The sequence below is a fragment of the Orussus abietinus genome, unplaced genomic scaffold (assembly GCF_000612105.2).
Source record: "Orussus abietinus isolate OABI.00-Male unplaced genomic scaffold, Oabi_2.0 scaffold236, whole genome shotgun sequence".
Lineage (NCBI taxonomy): Eukaryota > Metazoa > Arthropoda > Insecta > Hymenoptera > Orussidae > Orussus > Orussus abietinus.
Genome location: NW_019396007.1, coordinates 24,437 through 39,886, shown reverse-complemented (window position 1 = coordinate 39,886; position 15,450 = coordinate 24,437). Strand labels below are relative to the sequence as shown.

Below are 15,450 nucleotides of genomic sequence, written 5' to 3'. Positions count from 1 at the left end.
CGGTGCACTGTACGAAATTCGGTGGAAGGTAATGCGAGCTTCGGTTAGTCTTTCGATCTCGTCCTCGACGAAAGTTTAAGGTAGTATGGTTTTGGGGAAATGGTGAAACCGTCGTAGCCATTTGTGTCGGGGGCTCCGTGTTCCGGCGAGATCTCCAAATGGAAAAAGTGGAGGACGTTGGTGAAATAGAGGAACAATGATTGCCGAGCTAAGATTTCCCCCAGGCAACGTCTCTTTCCTGAAAAGAAACCATTATTGATAACCATTCCTCCCGATTCTCTTCCCCGATTTAAGGGGGGGCCAAAGTGCCATCTGAACAGACATTTACGAAGCTTTTCTCCATCTTCGCTGTACCGATTCGTTTGAAACTTTACAACGTGAATATAGAGGCTACAATTAAGGTCTTGACGCTGAGCTTTCAAGTGGCGCGCAAAGAAATGTAAATTAAAATAGATATCTCCCGTCTCGTCTTACCGATTCCAAAAGGAATGGCGGCATTGTTATGAGAAAATCTCCCATTGTCGTCGATGAACCTTTCTGGGCGAAATTCTTCAGGATCTTCCCATATCGCGGGATCGTGGTGGACGCTGTGATAGTTGAGAATAACTATGGTGTCCTGATAAAATCGAGATAAATGATATCAGAGGCAATAGGGAGGCACATTGATAGCACAAGAGAAATGATGAAAGATAATAAGGATTAATTGAAAATTTTAGTACTTTTGGTATTTCGTAGCCATCCAAAGACACGTCTTTGGTTGTGTTGTGAGGCACTCCGAGGGGCGCCATTGCTAAATACCTCTGTACCTGGATAAAAAATAGAAACAATTGAAAGAATTGTAAAATTGATTACTGGAGGGATCCTCGAAGAGATTGGACGGATCGATACACCGGGAAAGGCACAAGAAAGGGAAAAAACGCAGGCGGAAGTCCCAGAAGAGACGCATTTCCTGGTGATCGTCGCTTTCTCTTACCTCGGCGAGGAAAGCCTCGACCCTGGGTAAGGATGGCACATCTTCTAATGTCGGAGACCTATCTCTCCCGACGACCTCGTCCAGGTCCTTCTGCAGAGTCTTTACCCAATCCTGATGCAGAGCCAGGAACATGAACGTCGTCGCCAGGGTGTCGCTGGTCGTCTTCACGCCAGCCAGGAACAGGTCCAGGCAAAGGACCAATAAATCTTCTCCTGGGTGGAGGGAAATAAATGTTATCACCCTGATAAAAATGATTGCGATCAGGATGCAGCGCCAAGGACATCGCAAATGTCCAGAGTCACACTCACGGGTGAATATTGAATCCGTGCCCTGATTTTTCGGAATTTCCAGAAGGAAAGCATCGATCAGATCCCCAGGTTGACTCTCGGGTAACTTCCTCTCGTGGGCGGAAATCTCGTCGCTGAGGAAGGACCAAAGCTTCTCCAGGATGTACATTAACTCCTTGAAGCCGGACAATTCTGGGATCACGTAACGCAGGAAGGGCATGTAGGACATTATTCCTCCCATTGTGTCCATTAACCTGGAGATAAAACACTTTAAACCTACTTGAATTATTGGGAAGATGAAGAGGAAACGAGCCGGTCCAACCTGAAGGCGTCGTGGACGACCTGGAGGATCTCCTTCAGTTTCTCGTCCTCGTAGGCAAATCTGTGCCCGGCAAACATCGTCCACAGGGAATTTAACACCGCTACGTCGAAGACTGTGTGCATGCCCACGGGACCCTCCTCACTTTGTCGCAAAAGGTTGTCGACGAGGTCCCGGGCTTCGATATGCAAATGACCCGCCATGATGGATCTACCGAAGCCGAAGACGCGCAAATGTCTCATGGTAAATCGCCGATTTTGCGACCAAGTGTGACCCTCCGTGAACAGGACTCCTGGAAACGGTAAGCTTGGAATTTCCTTCGTCGATTTCACTAAACAATTCCCCCCGAGATATGGAAATTATGTTAGTTTAGATGGGACGTCCCGTTACCTTTTCTTCTGCCGAAAGAGCGCACCCTGAAGAAGAAGCCGTCGGGTCGTCCGTTGAATTCCTCCTGGAGAAGGACTCTCTTCACCAGGGAATGTCCCGAGATCATAATGAATCGTTGTTTGCCTAGTTTTAAGCCCAAAATCGGGCCGTATATCTTGGACAGGACTTCAAACGCAAGATGGGCGTAGCCGTGCTTTAAACGGAGACGCTGGAACGTCGGGAAGCATCCAACAAACGGCAGCCATTTTGGTCCTTTCGTCGCGCAAGAAACGTAAATTGGTAAATAATTCTTCTTTATGTACTTCTAAAGCTTGAATTCTAATTTAGGAAGATGGTTGTCGCGAGTATTGTTCAACAAAAAGTAATTTAAAAGTGCGGCACATGCGCATACCCACCGGGCGGGAACTTTGCGGGCTTTGCGCAGTCGAGGGCGCAGTATGCGCAGAGCGCTACCAGCAGGAGGACGCAGAGCAGCGCGAGGAGCATCTCGAGGGTCACTGGCGTTCACAGCGGAGGATCCAACTTCTTTATACGCCGGAACAAAAAGGTTTCAGGTGCCCTCGGAGATATAATCTCAGTTGACACCCATGGGTCACTCCGACAAAAATACCTTTTTACGTCGGCCTCTTTTCAGGAAGACGCCCCGTCGTCGTCGAACCGCCCGACTGGCTCTGCTCGTCTACGAAGCCTCGACGGAAATAGGAAGACATTTACACATCCAGTTTATCTTCACCTTGAAGACATCAATGGAGATACGGGCGACCACGGCCATGACTTTTATTCCCTTAAGGCGCTTCCATGTACCGAGATAAATTAGATTAATTTATATGAGAGCCGGGTTTCATCCCAGGCTTCCCTGGGAACGATCACGGCCGATGCAGTGGTTCATATCGCATTCAAGTGATATGAAAGGGGAGAAATTTAGTCGTAAGTAAGCCTCACCGATGCCGACCCTGATCCTAAACCGTCGTTAGAATAATGAATCCACGGGATTTCGACGGTTTTACGTCGATCTCTTCGTCATTACTGCTCCGAAACGTCATATGGAACGCTTCAGGTAGTATTAAGATGAATTTTAGTTTATCTATCTGCATAAAATTCCGCAGCGCGTTTCATATCATCTTAATATTGCAAGAAGAGTGCCTGACCCAACGGTCTGAATCGGTATTCCAGAAGAAGATGACCCGAAGAACCTCGAGGAAGCGTCGGGCATAGCAATGCCTTCTTCTTGTACTAGAAATCCAAGATGGCAGCGCCGATGTCGCCGAGTTTAGCTCGACAAACGACTCGCGAAACCCGGAAATGTCCAGCTTTCACCGAGAATGTCGCGCTCGCGTAATTGCGTTAAACCCCCGGGGTCAATGAAACGACTTTTGCTTATTAGTTGGCCGTTTCTGTTAGCGCGTAAGGCGGCTCGTTAGACGGCCTTCCGTTTTCGCTTTCCACCGCTTTTTTCCCGATCCTTCCTTTTTTTCTCCAGGACGGCAGCCTGCAGAAAGCGAGGAAGTCTCGTCGTGCACCTCTTTGACACCAGATATGCGTAAGACGGATGCCCTCAGGGTCTCTCGAGAGAAATTTAAACGTCTTACCCACGCGCAGGGAGGAAGCGTCCTCCGCCGCCATCTTGATTCCTCGGGATACCGCGCTTTCCATCATATCTCTTATCATTTTATGTCTGCATAGCGGTCGAAGGAAAGCGAGATGTCCTCCTCGGTTGTCGGATGATAGTTGGATGATTGTCGGAGATATCTTCAGAGAGAAATTTAACGAAGACACCCACACGAAGGCGTCCGCCATTTTGGTTCCCGCGCGGAAGGAATTCCTGCGCATCTCCCATCAGACGCGTGAGGTATAAATTAAATTACGATATCGTGTGTGGGTGCCAGCAACTTTCACTCCGCTATCGTTTCCTCCATAACAGAGCCTACTTTCTCCGTTTCGGAGTCACGCTCTGCACGAGGACGGGAACACGTAGAGGACCTCGGTTGCACCGGGAGCATCACCACGGACAGAAAATAGGATCGCAGCTCGTAACAAAACATTAATCTTTATTCGTAACGGCATTAGTTAACAATATAAAAAAAAACGATAACAGTGCTGGGGAAGGAAAGGGTAGAAGTCCGCCGAGGACGCGTCAGTCGAGTAGCAAGCGCCCGGGTAACTTATCGTTATTTTAGGCCTTAACGTTAATATATACAATGGCTTATGTTACATCCAGGACGGGGATAGACCCCGGGGAAAAAACCCAGCTGCCCACCTCCCAAATTAGCGACCAGGGAACTTGAAGGCCGCATTCACCTTGTCTTGGTTGGTGGGCAGAGGTGGAGGGACCAAGTCCTGCGTTATGGTCTTGAGACCATTTCGGAAGGACCTGTCCCACCTAGCTCTGTCCGTTTCCTGGGTTTGCGGGTCTGGAGACAACTGGGCCTCCTGGACCTGTAGAATTTGTTGGGTTTGTTGGGTTTGTTGGGCCTGCTGCGAACGCAGGTCGGCGGGCTTGGTGGATCTTGCCACCAGCTCCGAAGCCTGGACTTGGGTGTCCTTGCGATCTTCCCAGCCATGATGGGGATGATGGTGGTCCTCGCTGGGGAACCATTCGGAGATCCAGACCGGCTTCCAGATCTTCTTCCAGGCAGGGACCCAGATCTCCTTCCAGGCCGGCACCCAGATCTGCTTCCAAGCCTCCTTCCAGGCCAGCTTCTTGTCGGGCACCCATTCCTGCTTCTTCTCCGTCCTCCAGATCTGCTTCCAAGCCTCCTTCCACTCCAACTTCTTGTCCGGCACCCATTCCAGCTTCTTGTCCGGCTTCCAGATCTGCTTCCACTCCTCCTTCCAGACGAGCTTCTTGTCGTCCAGCCAGATCTGCTTCTTCGCCGGCTTCCAGATCTGCTTCCACTCTTCCTTCCACTCCAGCTTCTTGTCCGGCACCCAGATCTGCTTCTTCGCAGGCTTCCAGTACTTCTTCCAGAGCGGCTTCCAGATCAGCTTCTTCTTCCAGAGGTCATGGCTCGTGTATTCCCAACCATGGTGGTCGGTCCCATGGTAGTGCTCGCCAGGAATGCCGACCTTCACCCACTCCGGGATCCAGATCTGCTTCCAGGCTGGGACCTGGATCTCTTTCCACGCCGGCACCTGGATCTCCTTCCAAACTGGCTTCCACACCTTCTTCCAGGCCGGAACTTGGATCTCCTTCCAGGCAGGAACCTTGATCGGCTTCCAGAGCGGTTTCCACACCTTCTTCCAGGCCGGGACCTGGATCTCCTTCCACACTGGCACCTGGATCTCCTTCCAGACCGGCTTCCAGATCTTCTTCCACGCTGGGACCTGGATCTCCTTCCAAATCGCTCTTTGGGTCGGCTCCCAGACTGGTTTCCAGATCTTCTTCCACGCCGGCTTCCAGATCTGCTTCTGGGCTGGTTTCCAGATCTTCTTCCAGCCTGGTTTCCATATCAGCTTCTTCTTCCAATACCCTGGGTCATGGTGGTCGTGGTGGTGGTCGTCGTGCACCTCGTGGTGCTCTTCATGGTGCTCTTCATGGTGCTCTTCGACGGGACCCACGAACCCTCCCTCGTCGCCTCCGAATCGCTTCTGGGCCTCTGTGCCGTATCTGCGAGTTAAAGGAAATATTTCTTAAGGCGACATCAAAGTGGCGACGAAGAGGTCTCGTTTCAAACCTTACTACACGAACATTCCCCTGTTTCCCCTGTAGGGTTACTTTTACGGGGAAGTGGGCGTTTCTTATGCTGGTTTATGATACGAGGCTCTTTCTTCAGTCTCGGGGCATGGCCATAACCTCAACGGAACTAATACTTACGGAACTTGCTCCTGAATCTGCTGCAATTGCGTCTGTTCCAGTGCCTTGCCCGCCACAAGCGCGGCCTGCAGTAGCACAACTAGCGCAGCCTGTAAAAAAGGAAAGAAATAGTTAGCCGGGTTTCACCAGAGATGGCGCCACCCAACGATCTGATCCTTGCTATAATCTTCTTCCAAATGGTAACTTTGGTCTCAGGTGTAGTGCCAGAAAATTTGAATTAGCCGCGCCGGACAACGAGAGTCGTCCTCCCGCCGTCACGCGATGCGCATCGATTCGAAATGTAAGTGTTATTTTTTAATGGATCTTCCTGGGGTTTTGCCCTGAGACGAAGTAGGGACGATTTCGATGGATGGCGTTGTATCTCCTTATACTACTTAGTTTTTTTACGCGACGACGAGCTTTCTTTACTTTCCTCGATCTCTGATCGAGGCGATAAATCGATCACTGCGAGTGTGACGAGTTCTCTCGGGCACTTTCATTTCTTCCTTTGGATTTTTCCACCGTTAAATGGAACTTCTTTCTAACCTCAAATTATACCGCACGCGTGTTGCATTGATTTAAAGGCGTTATGTATTGTTCCTTTTATTATTCTGAGCGCAAGGTGAGCCATGATTATCGCACGCGATAATGACTTCCTTCCTAGAGCAGGCGGATTACTTTCTCTTGAATTACATATTCGGCGCGCATAATCGAGTTAAGTCACGAATTAAATTATTCCGAGTTCTCCTTTGCCCATTAGTTGTTTCGTTGTTTTGGAAACGCGTCAGGTTTGAATGAAATAATTGTCTCGCAGCGCCGCGTTTACAGTCGCGATGCACCGCCACCTTGACACCCGTATATTCGGTCGCGCGCCAAATTCAAATCGTTCGAAAACTGACCGCGCATCTTGGGCGAATCCTCATGGCGTCGCAATGCCGCCCTCTGGGCGCGATCTCTGGGCACAGGGAGCGTGGTTTACTTCGCCCAATCAGCGGAACGCCGTAGTTATATAGGCGCGTATCCTCCCCTCGGGTCCGCGCCGAAAGTGGCCGGGGAAGTGGAACTGGAAGTGGAACCGGAACCGGACCGCACCACCTCGCTGGCCCGCCGCAAGTCGCCTTTCTTCGGCCGTCGCTCCGGTGAAAGTGATCCTTGCCCGCGGCCAATGGCGCCGTGAAGTTCACGCGCAAGGTTATGTGACAAGGTTACTCCCGCTCCGGATTCGAGGCTCCCTTTTTTTGCCCGCTCCTTTCCGCACGTCGCGGTTTCTCCGGATTCTGGGCTTATTTTTTTTCTCCACACATTTTTCGCGGATCACTGGGCTGGTGAATTCAAATCCTGGGACGATTTTTATGCAATGTCCAGTAGTCCATATTTCAAGTGGCATTGCTAAACCAATAGTATATATATTTTTAGAAATCATTTAATCGATGGGGAAGACTGAGAAGTACTTAAAATAATCCAACTTGCTGTAATTACGCAATGTTAAATCACAAATGGAATTGGGTTCTTTTCCTGTGACAACGCATCGGTCATAGTGAGTTGGAGAAAGCTAGTTGCGATAATTTTTCATCGGTATGTCGCATAAATGTGTCTTGGCGCCTGGCGTACTGTCATCGTGACGTAACTCATAGTACTCGTAAGAAATTACGCTGCTAACACTTTAGCTAGCTTGATAGTTAACCGCGAACAGAAAAGAAAATGATTTACGATCAGAATTAGCCGCCATAACGAATCTCCGCAAGGCCAAGGACGCCATTTTGAATCGCTCCCTTAATCGCGAAAATCATTTAAAAAATCCTCACGTTTCTTTTCACCTGATATTATAAATGACCTATGATTATCTTGAGGTATTCTATTTAATGCACCGTGTCCAGTAATTCGCAAAGCTATTATAAAGATTTCAGCTTCATTTTCTTAGTCTTGAGACTTATTTGAGCTTAACAAATCATGTCCCCGGGTGTACATTGACATCGAGGTGTTAACGACTGCCTCCGCGTACTTCCTTAAGGAAAGGAAGCTTCCACCGGTGTTAATTGCCGAGTTAGAGTTCCTGATGAAAGTAAATTCCACCTAGCACGCTCCTAGAACCTCCTTGTGGAGGTCCTCCATAAGGAGGTCCGAGGATCGTGCTGATGTTTCCAACGACAGAAATGTTTTACATGAATATATTACATACTATTTATCTATAAAAACGTCAGAATATTTGTAAAACTTTCATGAGTGGGAATTCCTTTTCGGCGCCGCCATTTGGGTGAAAAGTAAAATTTGCAAGAGTACGTTTCCATGTAGACGAAAGCCCTCTCGAGTGATAAAACGGAGCTGTGTCGCTCCAGTGAAAGCGAGATAAGTGGGCAGGTGACGTAAGAGAGTCCATTGTGTCAGAAATCGGAAATTCGTCTCCGACGGTCTTGATCGGGCTCGAACGAGTCCGGGACGGTTTCTCTGTCCGGGAGGAGAGAAACCTCTTTCTCCTCGGACCGGACGTTTTATGAGGTCGTTACCGGTTGTTTCTTTCGGGATTTCGCGAGGAATCGCGATCTACCGGACCGGTCGCGAACTCTCGGCGAGGTTTCCCTTCTCAAGGTCGTTGGTTTCCCTTGGCCGACCGCAGCACCGCCACCGGCGGCGTCGTCAACTTCCAGGCATGCCAACTACCCTGTATATCATTGAAAAAAATACCCCCGAATAATTTCTAAACGGGGGTGGTTATAAAAAAATGTTTCCAACGAAAGTTGTAGAGGGGAAACTTATGGAAAGAAAATTTCCAACGTAACTGCTTATGTTTTTCTGATACGTACCATGCGACAATTTTCTTAAATGGCTACAGTAATTTTCCTCTCTCTTTCTCTGCAAGAGGGTATAACACGATTCTTCGGTCTTGAAATTTACTTTGCTGATCGCGGGATCTTTAGGAACGTCTTGTATGCATAATGGCAGTCGAGGAAGAGCAAAGAAACATCTCAAACTAAGCGAGTCGGGGTCGAGCAGAGTTCAAGCCGCTGTTACGGAATGTTTTCCCGTGACTAAGAATCCCACCACGTGATCAGCCAGGGAAAGTTGCGAGGCACATCTCTATATTTGTAGTGTACGTGTTAAGTGGCATCAGGCGACTCTGGATTATCGCAGAGTCATCGATTGACGGAAGTCGCCATTCTCGCTGCCAAAAAAAATGCATAAAATTGCATAAATGTATAAATCATCTTCCATTTTTATCAAAAACTAACGTCGGCAACGTAGGAATTTAGGGAAATACTTTTTACCGTCGTCGATCAAGTTCCTCGACGTGTTTCACTTCACCTTAATGTGCAATAAGAGGATTTGTGCGATTCCCTAATAATTGTATACGTAATTCCTGCCATCAACGTGAGCGTATTCCGTGAAATTAGCATCCTTGAGAGTTGCGAAAAAAGGTGGAAAAAAAAAGGAGAATGATTCGCGTTACATAAATCGTTATCCGGAATCACGAATGAGCACATCGCCGAGAAAGTAAAGTTCGTTAATAGGACTTTTCCCAATCCGACGAGAATATCGGATGTCCGGTGTAGCCGGAAGTCGTTGCGGTGATCCGTCAATTATACCATCCGCGACAAGTTTCCCGACTTCCGGTGAAGACTGAAAGAAAAAAAAATATCATAAATTAGAGAATTTGACCCCGGTGGAGTGAAGAAAATCATTATTCTTCCAAGTTTTAACAATGCTAGGAAATGTTAAAAGTAGTGTTTTCCTTTTTTTTTTTTCGGCTGGAGGTTGCCGAACTGTCTTAGGCGATGTCGATTGGCTAATTTACATCGACATGTCGACCGTGACTCGCTTCCCTAATTATTCCCGTAGAACTGGCTCATTAAAATTCTTCAGATGACACCTCGGTCGACCGCGGTCAATTCTCGACGTCGACTTCAGGTAAAAAACCGATCGATCGGCTTGTTTCGCTTTATGGCGCCATTAACCCGATGTAAACATGATTTAAGAAATTGCTAGATATTAATTTCGTTCCCTGGTTTTAATAAGCGACCAAGAAAAAGGGGAATCCCCGTCTCAAGCCCTAACAACACAGGATAATTTCTAAATATTTTCTGTTTCTAATCTTTATCCCGATATGTAGGAGTGAAATACTCGACAGTTCCTGGAGAGATTTCGTGTAATGTCGAGTTTATTAAAAGAACGTGTCGTAGGTTATGTGGTGCACCATCTTTCGAGAAGAACTATCGGTAGAGGAAGGCAGACGAACTATGTGCACGTTTCGCTTTCTATTGAGTAATAATCCCAGGACATATAAGTCTTAGCAGTTCAATATGCGCCATACATAAAGCATGATTAACTTTCGATACTTCCTTAAAGGCCTTTATTAGTACCTACTTGATCACGGGTTGAAGTTTCTAATTATTCGGTGCACCCTCTTTGGAGAAGTTTCATAAATATTTCCACGTTCAAGGGGAAAAACAAAAAAAAGTACGAGTCATTGCCCGCAAGATGGCGCCACTATAGGTCACTCTTGATAGTTACGCGGAACCAGCCAGTCGCCGAAAGCACGCATGACTTGCCAGTCTTGTCTCCGTGGTGTCCGGAGGATGTGTATGTACCTTAAACTTTCACTTTCGCAGAGAAGGCTGCCTTGATCGAGCTTTTCTTCCTCTCCGATCTCGAGTGGATTGTATGCTAATGAGGTACGCATCTTTGCGCATCTTGTTCCCGTAGCCATGCGAAAGCGGGCATGAATCCCGTCTACTGGAAAAATAATCCCGGCGGCGCCCCCTAATTTAAGACAATAAATTATTTTCAGTGTTAAGTATTCTAAGGAAGTCAAAGTTTCTGCTTCGAAAGTGACTTTTACTGCGTGCTACTGCTATTGATAATAATCTATCTTCTAATCCAGTAGCATACCATATTTTATGCGTCATCAATCTCATCTGACTGGCGTAACTCTTCCGTGTAAACTTGCCATGAACCTCTTCAAAATTGATTTATGTGCGAAGGAAAGGTGCAACCATCATAATAAAACTTGTACCTTCGGAGTACCTCGGAGTGGGTTGCATTAATTTCTACAAGTAAACCGAGGCGAGTACTTATGCTGAGAATTTTTTGGGACCGATGGGGTTGACCTTGAGAGCTAAAAAAATTCAGAGACCCTAGAACCTCCCAGCACCTCGAAAACGATAGAATGACCACTAAGGACCATTCGAACGCCTGTCCACTTTCAAAGAACCCCGTTGATATATTACGGTTTACTTTCTTTTAAGAACTAATCATCGGTTAGTGCCCCCGGTTAATCGCAGTCCATTAGCGACTTTATGGTTAGGTGTTAAACCCAGCGGAAATTTGTCCACGAGGTTAAACGTAATTAAATAATGTCCGCCCCTAACATTACGGGTGATTTATGAGTCAACTTGGCAAGTTAACCCATAAATCTAACCGCTGAGCCATCGGCAATTTCTTTGGCGAGCTCGAAGCAATCGTGCGTGGTGGATTCGTCACACTTTCGGCCGAAGTGGCCGAATTAATATGGCGGGCCCAGAAGAGAGCAGGTAATTAAAGACTCGAGAAGATCGACTCTTCGCTTACGGCGAGACGTCGTGCCACTTCCGGTCTCACCTTTCTTCAGGAAAGTCAAAGTCTGCACCTCGGGAGAAAGTAAAGGTCGCCGGCTCGTCTCATAACCTTCGCGACCCTGTAGGGGTACGAATCTTTTCTACCTGCCGTTCAATTCCTGGATAAACATCTTCTCAATCACTCCTCTTAGGCGAAAAAACTATAGTGGGCGTACTCTTCACGGCTCCGGAGAAAACAGTCACGGCTGGGAAATTGCTTCGTCGCTTTCGACGACGTGATTTACAGTCTCGGCGTGACATTAAAAACGGAACGTGGGAAGTTCCACGCGTTAGTAATAAGATTTCGCCCTATTGATAATGTCGATGAATAAAAAATGCATACTGAAAGTGAACATGCCCATCATTACCTTTAATGTAACTTGTAACTCCGTAATTCTCTGTGGAGATTTTCCGATGAGCTTGAGGTCGGAGTTCTGTTAAACATTAAAAAAATATACAAGTCCTCCCGTAGGAATCAAGATACACTTGGTATAAAATACGTTTATTAAAATGAAACAAGAATATAAAAATAACTTTTTCCATCTCTTAGGGCTATGTACAATTGCGCAGGTAGTCAGGTGCGACGATATCTGCAATCAGTAGACCTGGACGGTCTGAACGGAGAAGAGTCGTCAACTTCGAGGTCGTCTCATCCTCGAAGGAAGAACCCTCCAGCAATAAAATGCGTAAAAAGTTGGACGGATCGATCGTTCGGAGATCGGCGGATCGATAGAGATCAGCCGCTCCCCTCCCAGTCTCCGAATTCTTCGGAAGAGGCCCAGGAAGAGAAAGGAGCATCCCGGGCTTTGACACGCCGAGTTGGGTCCCCACCCTCTCGCCGAACCTCGAAGTCGACTTTCGAGTTCGACTCCAGCGAACTCCACCTCGGATATACAGAGACCCAATGCAAATATAGATCTCGTGGCCAAACGGCCGTCGAATTGGGCAGAAAGGCCCAGGATATCAGTACCCATGGTGGGGTTCCTCATGGTGAGGCTCGGCAGGCACCCAGACTTTCTCCCACACGGGTTTCCACACCTTCTTCCAGGCGGGCACCTGGACGTCCTTCCAGACGGGTACCCATTTGCTCTTCCATTCGTCCTTCCAGACCTGTTTCTTCTGGGTGACCCAGATCTGCTTCTTCTGTGGGACCCAGACCTGGACGGACTCCTCCTTCCAGGCGAGCTTCTTATCGGTGACCCAGGCCTGTTTCTTCTCCGTTCGCCAGATCTGCTTCCACTCGGCTTTCCATTCCAGCTTCTTGTCAGTGGCCCATGCCTGCTTCTTCTCGGTCTTCCAGATCTTCTTCCAGACTGGCTTCCAGACGAGCTTCTTCTTCCAGAGGTCGTGGCTGGTGTACTCCCAGCCGTGGTGGTCCTTCCCCACGTATTGTTCCCCAGGGATTCCGACCTTCACCCACTCGGGCACCCAGATCTTCTTCCAGGCCGGGACCTGGACCTCCTTCCAGATGGGGACCTGCACTTCCTTCCAGACCGGCTTCCAGACCTTCTTCCAGTCCGGGACCTGGACCTCCTTCCAAACCGGTACTTGGACCTCTTTCCACACTGGCTTCTGCACCTTCTTCCACGCCGGAACCTGGATCTCCTTCCAAGCTGGCACCTGCACTTCCTTCCAAACCGGTACCTGCACTTTCTTCCACTCCTGCTTCCAGGTCAGCTTTGACTCCGTCTTCCATTCTTGTTTCCACTCGGCCTTCCAGGTCAGCTTCTTTTTCCACTCGCCGTGAGGCTCGTCGTGTCCTCCGGATGGTGCCCCATAAGAAGGAGCCGGAGGCCCGTAGGATCCTCCCCCGAAGGAGTCATGACCCGAAGGAGCTCCGTAGGACGATGACGGTACCCCATAGGATGTCGGTGGTGCTCCATAGGACCCTGATCCCCCGTGTCCGGAATCTCCACCGAAAGATCCGTGTCCGGAGTCTCCACCGAATGATCCGTGTCCAGAATCCCCACCGAAGGACCCTCCTCCAAAAGACCCATGATCGGAAGGAGCTCCGTAGGATCCTCCAGGAGCACTATGTCCTGATCCTCCGTGTCCAGAATCCCCGCCGAAGGAGCCGTGTCCAGAAGGTGCGCCATAACTCGGTGCTGGTGCCGGTGGAGGCGCCCCATAGGAATCTGAAGGAGCACCGTACGAATTCGATATTCCTACGTCCGGAACTCCATAAGATGTGGCTGGAGGACCGTACTGATCAGAGGGTGGTCCATGGTGTGCAATAGGAGCTCTACAACAAAGGAACTCTCATATTCATTTATCCTCGCGGTTGCGATGCGAAAAGGATCACGGTTCTTACTCTTTTTTCTGCCTGATCGGCTCTCCAAGCGCAGAGGCGATGAAAAGGCACCCCAACAATACCTGGAAACAAAGAGTTAAACGTAAGTGCTTCATCGGGAATACTTCAGGGCGCTATAAGCTTCCCATATAAATGGACGAAGAGCAAAAACAAACGGCAGACCAATTCAAAGAGTCCAGAGAACGCGTCGATCTACTTTCAAGCTTTCACTCCAGAGCCCATTCCGGATTTCATTTCCTAAAAAAACCGGTGGACTCCCAGTGGGTCCACCACCAAATCCAGGGAACCCCATGCTCGTAACCCAACACTTTTTTCAAGATCCTTTCACTTGGAGACCCAAGGAAAAATGTCGACAGTCATCGCAGCCAACTTCATCTCGGAGTGCGTTGACGCTTTCTTTTGCGCAACCACTCATTTAAATTTGCCCATTTACGGGAAAATTTAAACGGATGACAAAACCCACGGGACGGATCGTTTGTCCGGTAACATTACGACTCTTCCAATCGACCAGAGACTTTTTACGAGGGAGACCACAAATGAAAGTCTCTCGAAAGAGGATCCAAAATGGCGGCCCCAGATAGGGGAACGCGTCCTAACCAGGGACGTGGGGTGCATTAACGATTATAGTGGCAGAAACGTGAAAGTGAAATGGGATTTTTAAACAATTGCGACTTCGCCATTAAACGGTGATTCCCATGTTTGCGGTGTCGGGACTTTTTATCTCCTTTTGTTCCACGTCTCTTTGGTTCTGGTGCGACGTGTATTGTTAAGTCAATGTCAAGATCAAGGACCTATAGCGTGTGTTAACATTCGCTCGTGGGAATTTATTACGTCGACGCTTTTCCTGGTTATCGGTGCACGACGACCGAGTGCCGCGCACGCGGCGAACCGTGTTAAAAAATGGATGCAAGAAGAAGACGGTAACTGGGTAATCGGAGATTAACTAGATAACTGGGGTTTCCCGGTTGGGTAACTCAGAATTATCCTGGGAATCCCCGGAGATGATCTCCGACGAGGTCATCGGGGTTTCGGAGATCTGGAAAGGGACCGATTAACCTCTAAAGTTTAAAGGCCAAGTTTAATAAGGGAATTTCTGGGGAACAAGACGATTTTCAGGCATTTACGGTGGTAGGAAAGGTTTTGGTGACGTAGGGTCGAGTTCACGGCGTGAGCCCTAGTGGGATTTCCCACATTAACACCATTGCACTTTAACGTCACTCCGAGAGATGGCACCAGGGGCGCGTCGGGACACTAACCAGGGAGGTCCGCATTCCGGCGTCTGGGGTCACGGCGGAAGCTGCCGCTTTTTACGGTCGTCACTCTTCTGGCGAATTCCCCGGGAATTCCGAGGCTTTTATAGCGAGAGTTCCGCGGCTAGAGGAGCGCTTGGGCATAGAGCACGCGACATTCGAGAAGGGGTACCAGAAAGGTGCCTCCTCTTCTGGATGGGTACCAGCCTGGGATTGTACATCAGCCTTGGTGGGGCTGCCTTCGAGGTGGCACCTTCGACGATGGTCTACGTCTAGGTGCCCCTCCGACCACCGCGCTTGCGCAATTGTTTTTTTTTTTTTAATTTTACGGCAGTTAATGCAACCTTGCCTTGCAATAGGGTTACCATTTTTTTAACTGTGGCTTATGAAACGGCATCTTTCTCTCGGTAAGTCCTTTCGTTTTAGGAGCACGTCCTCGATAAGTCAGTCCACTTGGCGATACATAACGATCCATTCCACGTCGCCGTACAAGGGAAAGTATCCTAACAAAAAAGCTAAAAACCTAACCTAACTAGCTA

General features: G+C 48.6%; 3 protein-coding genes across 6 annotated transcripts; all 3 read right to left on the bottom strand.

Moving 5' to 3' along the window:
• Positions 1 to 27: 27 nt before the first annotated feature.
• On the bottom strand, positions 28 to 2,485 carry LOC105703140 (methyl farnesoate epoxidase). Its single transcript, XM_012431293.2, has 8 exons — positions 2,365 to 2,485; positions 1,970 to 2,221; positions 1,583 to 1,871; positions 1,282 to 1,514; positions 974 to 1,185; positions 720 to 806; positions 475 to 616; positions 28 to 238 (listed from the first exon to the last, which is right to left on the bottom strand). Exons 1-8 carry the CDS (start codon positions 2,453 to 2,455, stop codon positions 45 to 47), a joined length of 1,500 nt encoding a protein of 499 aa, XP_012286716.1. The 5' UTR covers positions 2,456 to 2,485; the 3' UTR covers positions 28 to 44.
• Positions 2,486 to 4,043: 1,558 nt separating this feature from the next.
• Positions 4,044 to 8,712, bottom strand: LOC105703119. 4 transcript variants are annotated; one of them, XM_012431242.1, is made up of 5 exons: positions 8,564 to 8,712; positions 8,043 to 8,421; positions 6,662 to 7,151; positions 5,784 to 5,872; positions 4,044 to 5,576 (listed from the first exon to the last, which is right to left on the bottom strand). In XM_012431242.1, the coding sequence occupies exons 3-5, from the start codon at positions 6,683 to 6,685 to the stop codon at positions 4,235 to 4,237; spliced, it is 1,455 nt and encodes a 484-aa protein (XP_012286665.1). In that variant the 5' UTR covers positions 6,686 to 7,151; positions 8,043 to 8,421; positions 8,564 to 8,712; the 3' UTR covers positions 4,044 to 4,234. The 4 variants fall into 4 exon arrangements, with proteins under 4 accessions (XP_012286665.1, XP_012286664.1, XP_012286662.1 ...); XM_012431241.1 differs by having other exon boundaries at positions 6,662 to 8,457; XM_012431239.1 differs by having other exon boundaries at positions 6,662 to 8,421.
• Positions 8,713 to 11,833: 3,121 nt separating this feature from the next.
• Positions 11,834 to 14,981, bottom strand: LOC105703148. Its single transcript, XM_012431302.2, has 3 exons — positions 14,918 to 14,981; positions 13,662 to 13,723; positions 11,834 to 13,592 (listed from the first exon to the last, which is right to left on the bottom strand). Exons 1-3 carry the CDS (start codon positions 14,930 to 14,932, stop codon positions 12,314 to 12,316), a joined length of 1,356 nt encoding a protein of 451 aa, XP_012286725.1. The 5' UTR covers positions 14,933 to 14,981; the 3' UTR covers positions 11,834 to 12,313.
• Between the last annotated feature and the right edge of the window lie 469 nt (positions 14,982 to 15,450).

What these genes read in the sequence shown, in the direction of transcription:
- LOC105703140 (XM_012431293.2), bottom strand. Translation starts at nt 2,455, where the DNA reads ATGCTCCTCGCGCTGCTCTGCGTCCTCCTGCTGGTAGCGCTCTGCGCA. An exon ending in GTCGTCCACGACGCCTTCAG is followed by an intron (nt 1,515 to 1,582) that starts GTTGGACCGGCT and finishes TTTTATCTCCAG; the next exon opens with GTTAATGGACACAATGGGAG. An exon ending in TCGAGGCTTTCCTCGCCGAG is followed by an intron (nt 807 to 973) that starts GTAAGAGAAAGC and finishes TTTTTTATCCAG; the next exon opens with GTACAGAGGTATTTAGCAAT.
- LOC105703148 (XM_012431302.2), bottom strand. An exon ending in CCGATCAGGCAGAAAAAAGA is followed by an intron (nt 13,593 to 13,661) that starts GTAAGAACCGTG and finishes CCTTTGTTGTAG; the next exon opens with AGCTCCTATTGCACACCATG.
- LOC105703119 (XM_012431241.1), bottom strand. Translation starts at nt 6,685, where the DNA reads ATGAGGATTCGCCCAAGATGCGCG. An exon ending in GGATTCGCCCAAGATGCGCG is followed by an intron (nt 5,873 to 6,661) that starts GTCAGTTTTCGA and finishes CCTTTTTTACAG; the next exon opens with GCTGCGCTAGTTGTGCTACT. An exon ending in CAGATTCAGGAGCAAGTTCC is followed by an intron (nt 5,577 to 5,783) that starts GTAAGTATTAGT and finishes TTTAACTCGCAG; the next exon opens with ATACGGCACAGAGGCCCAGA.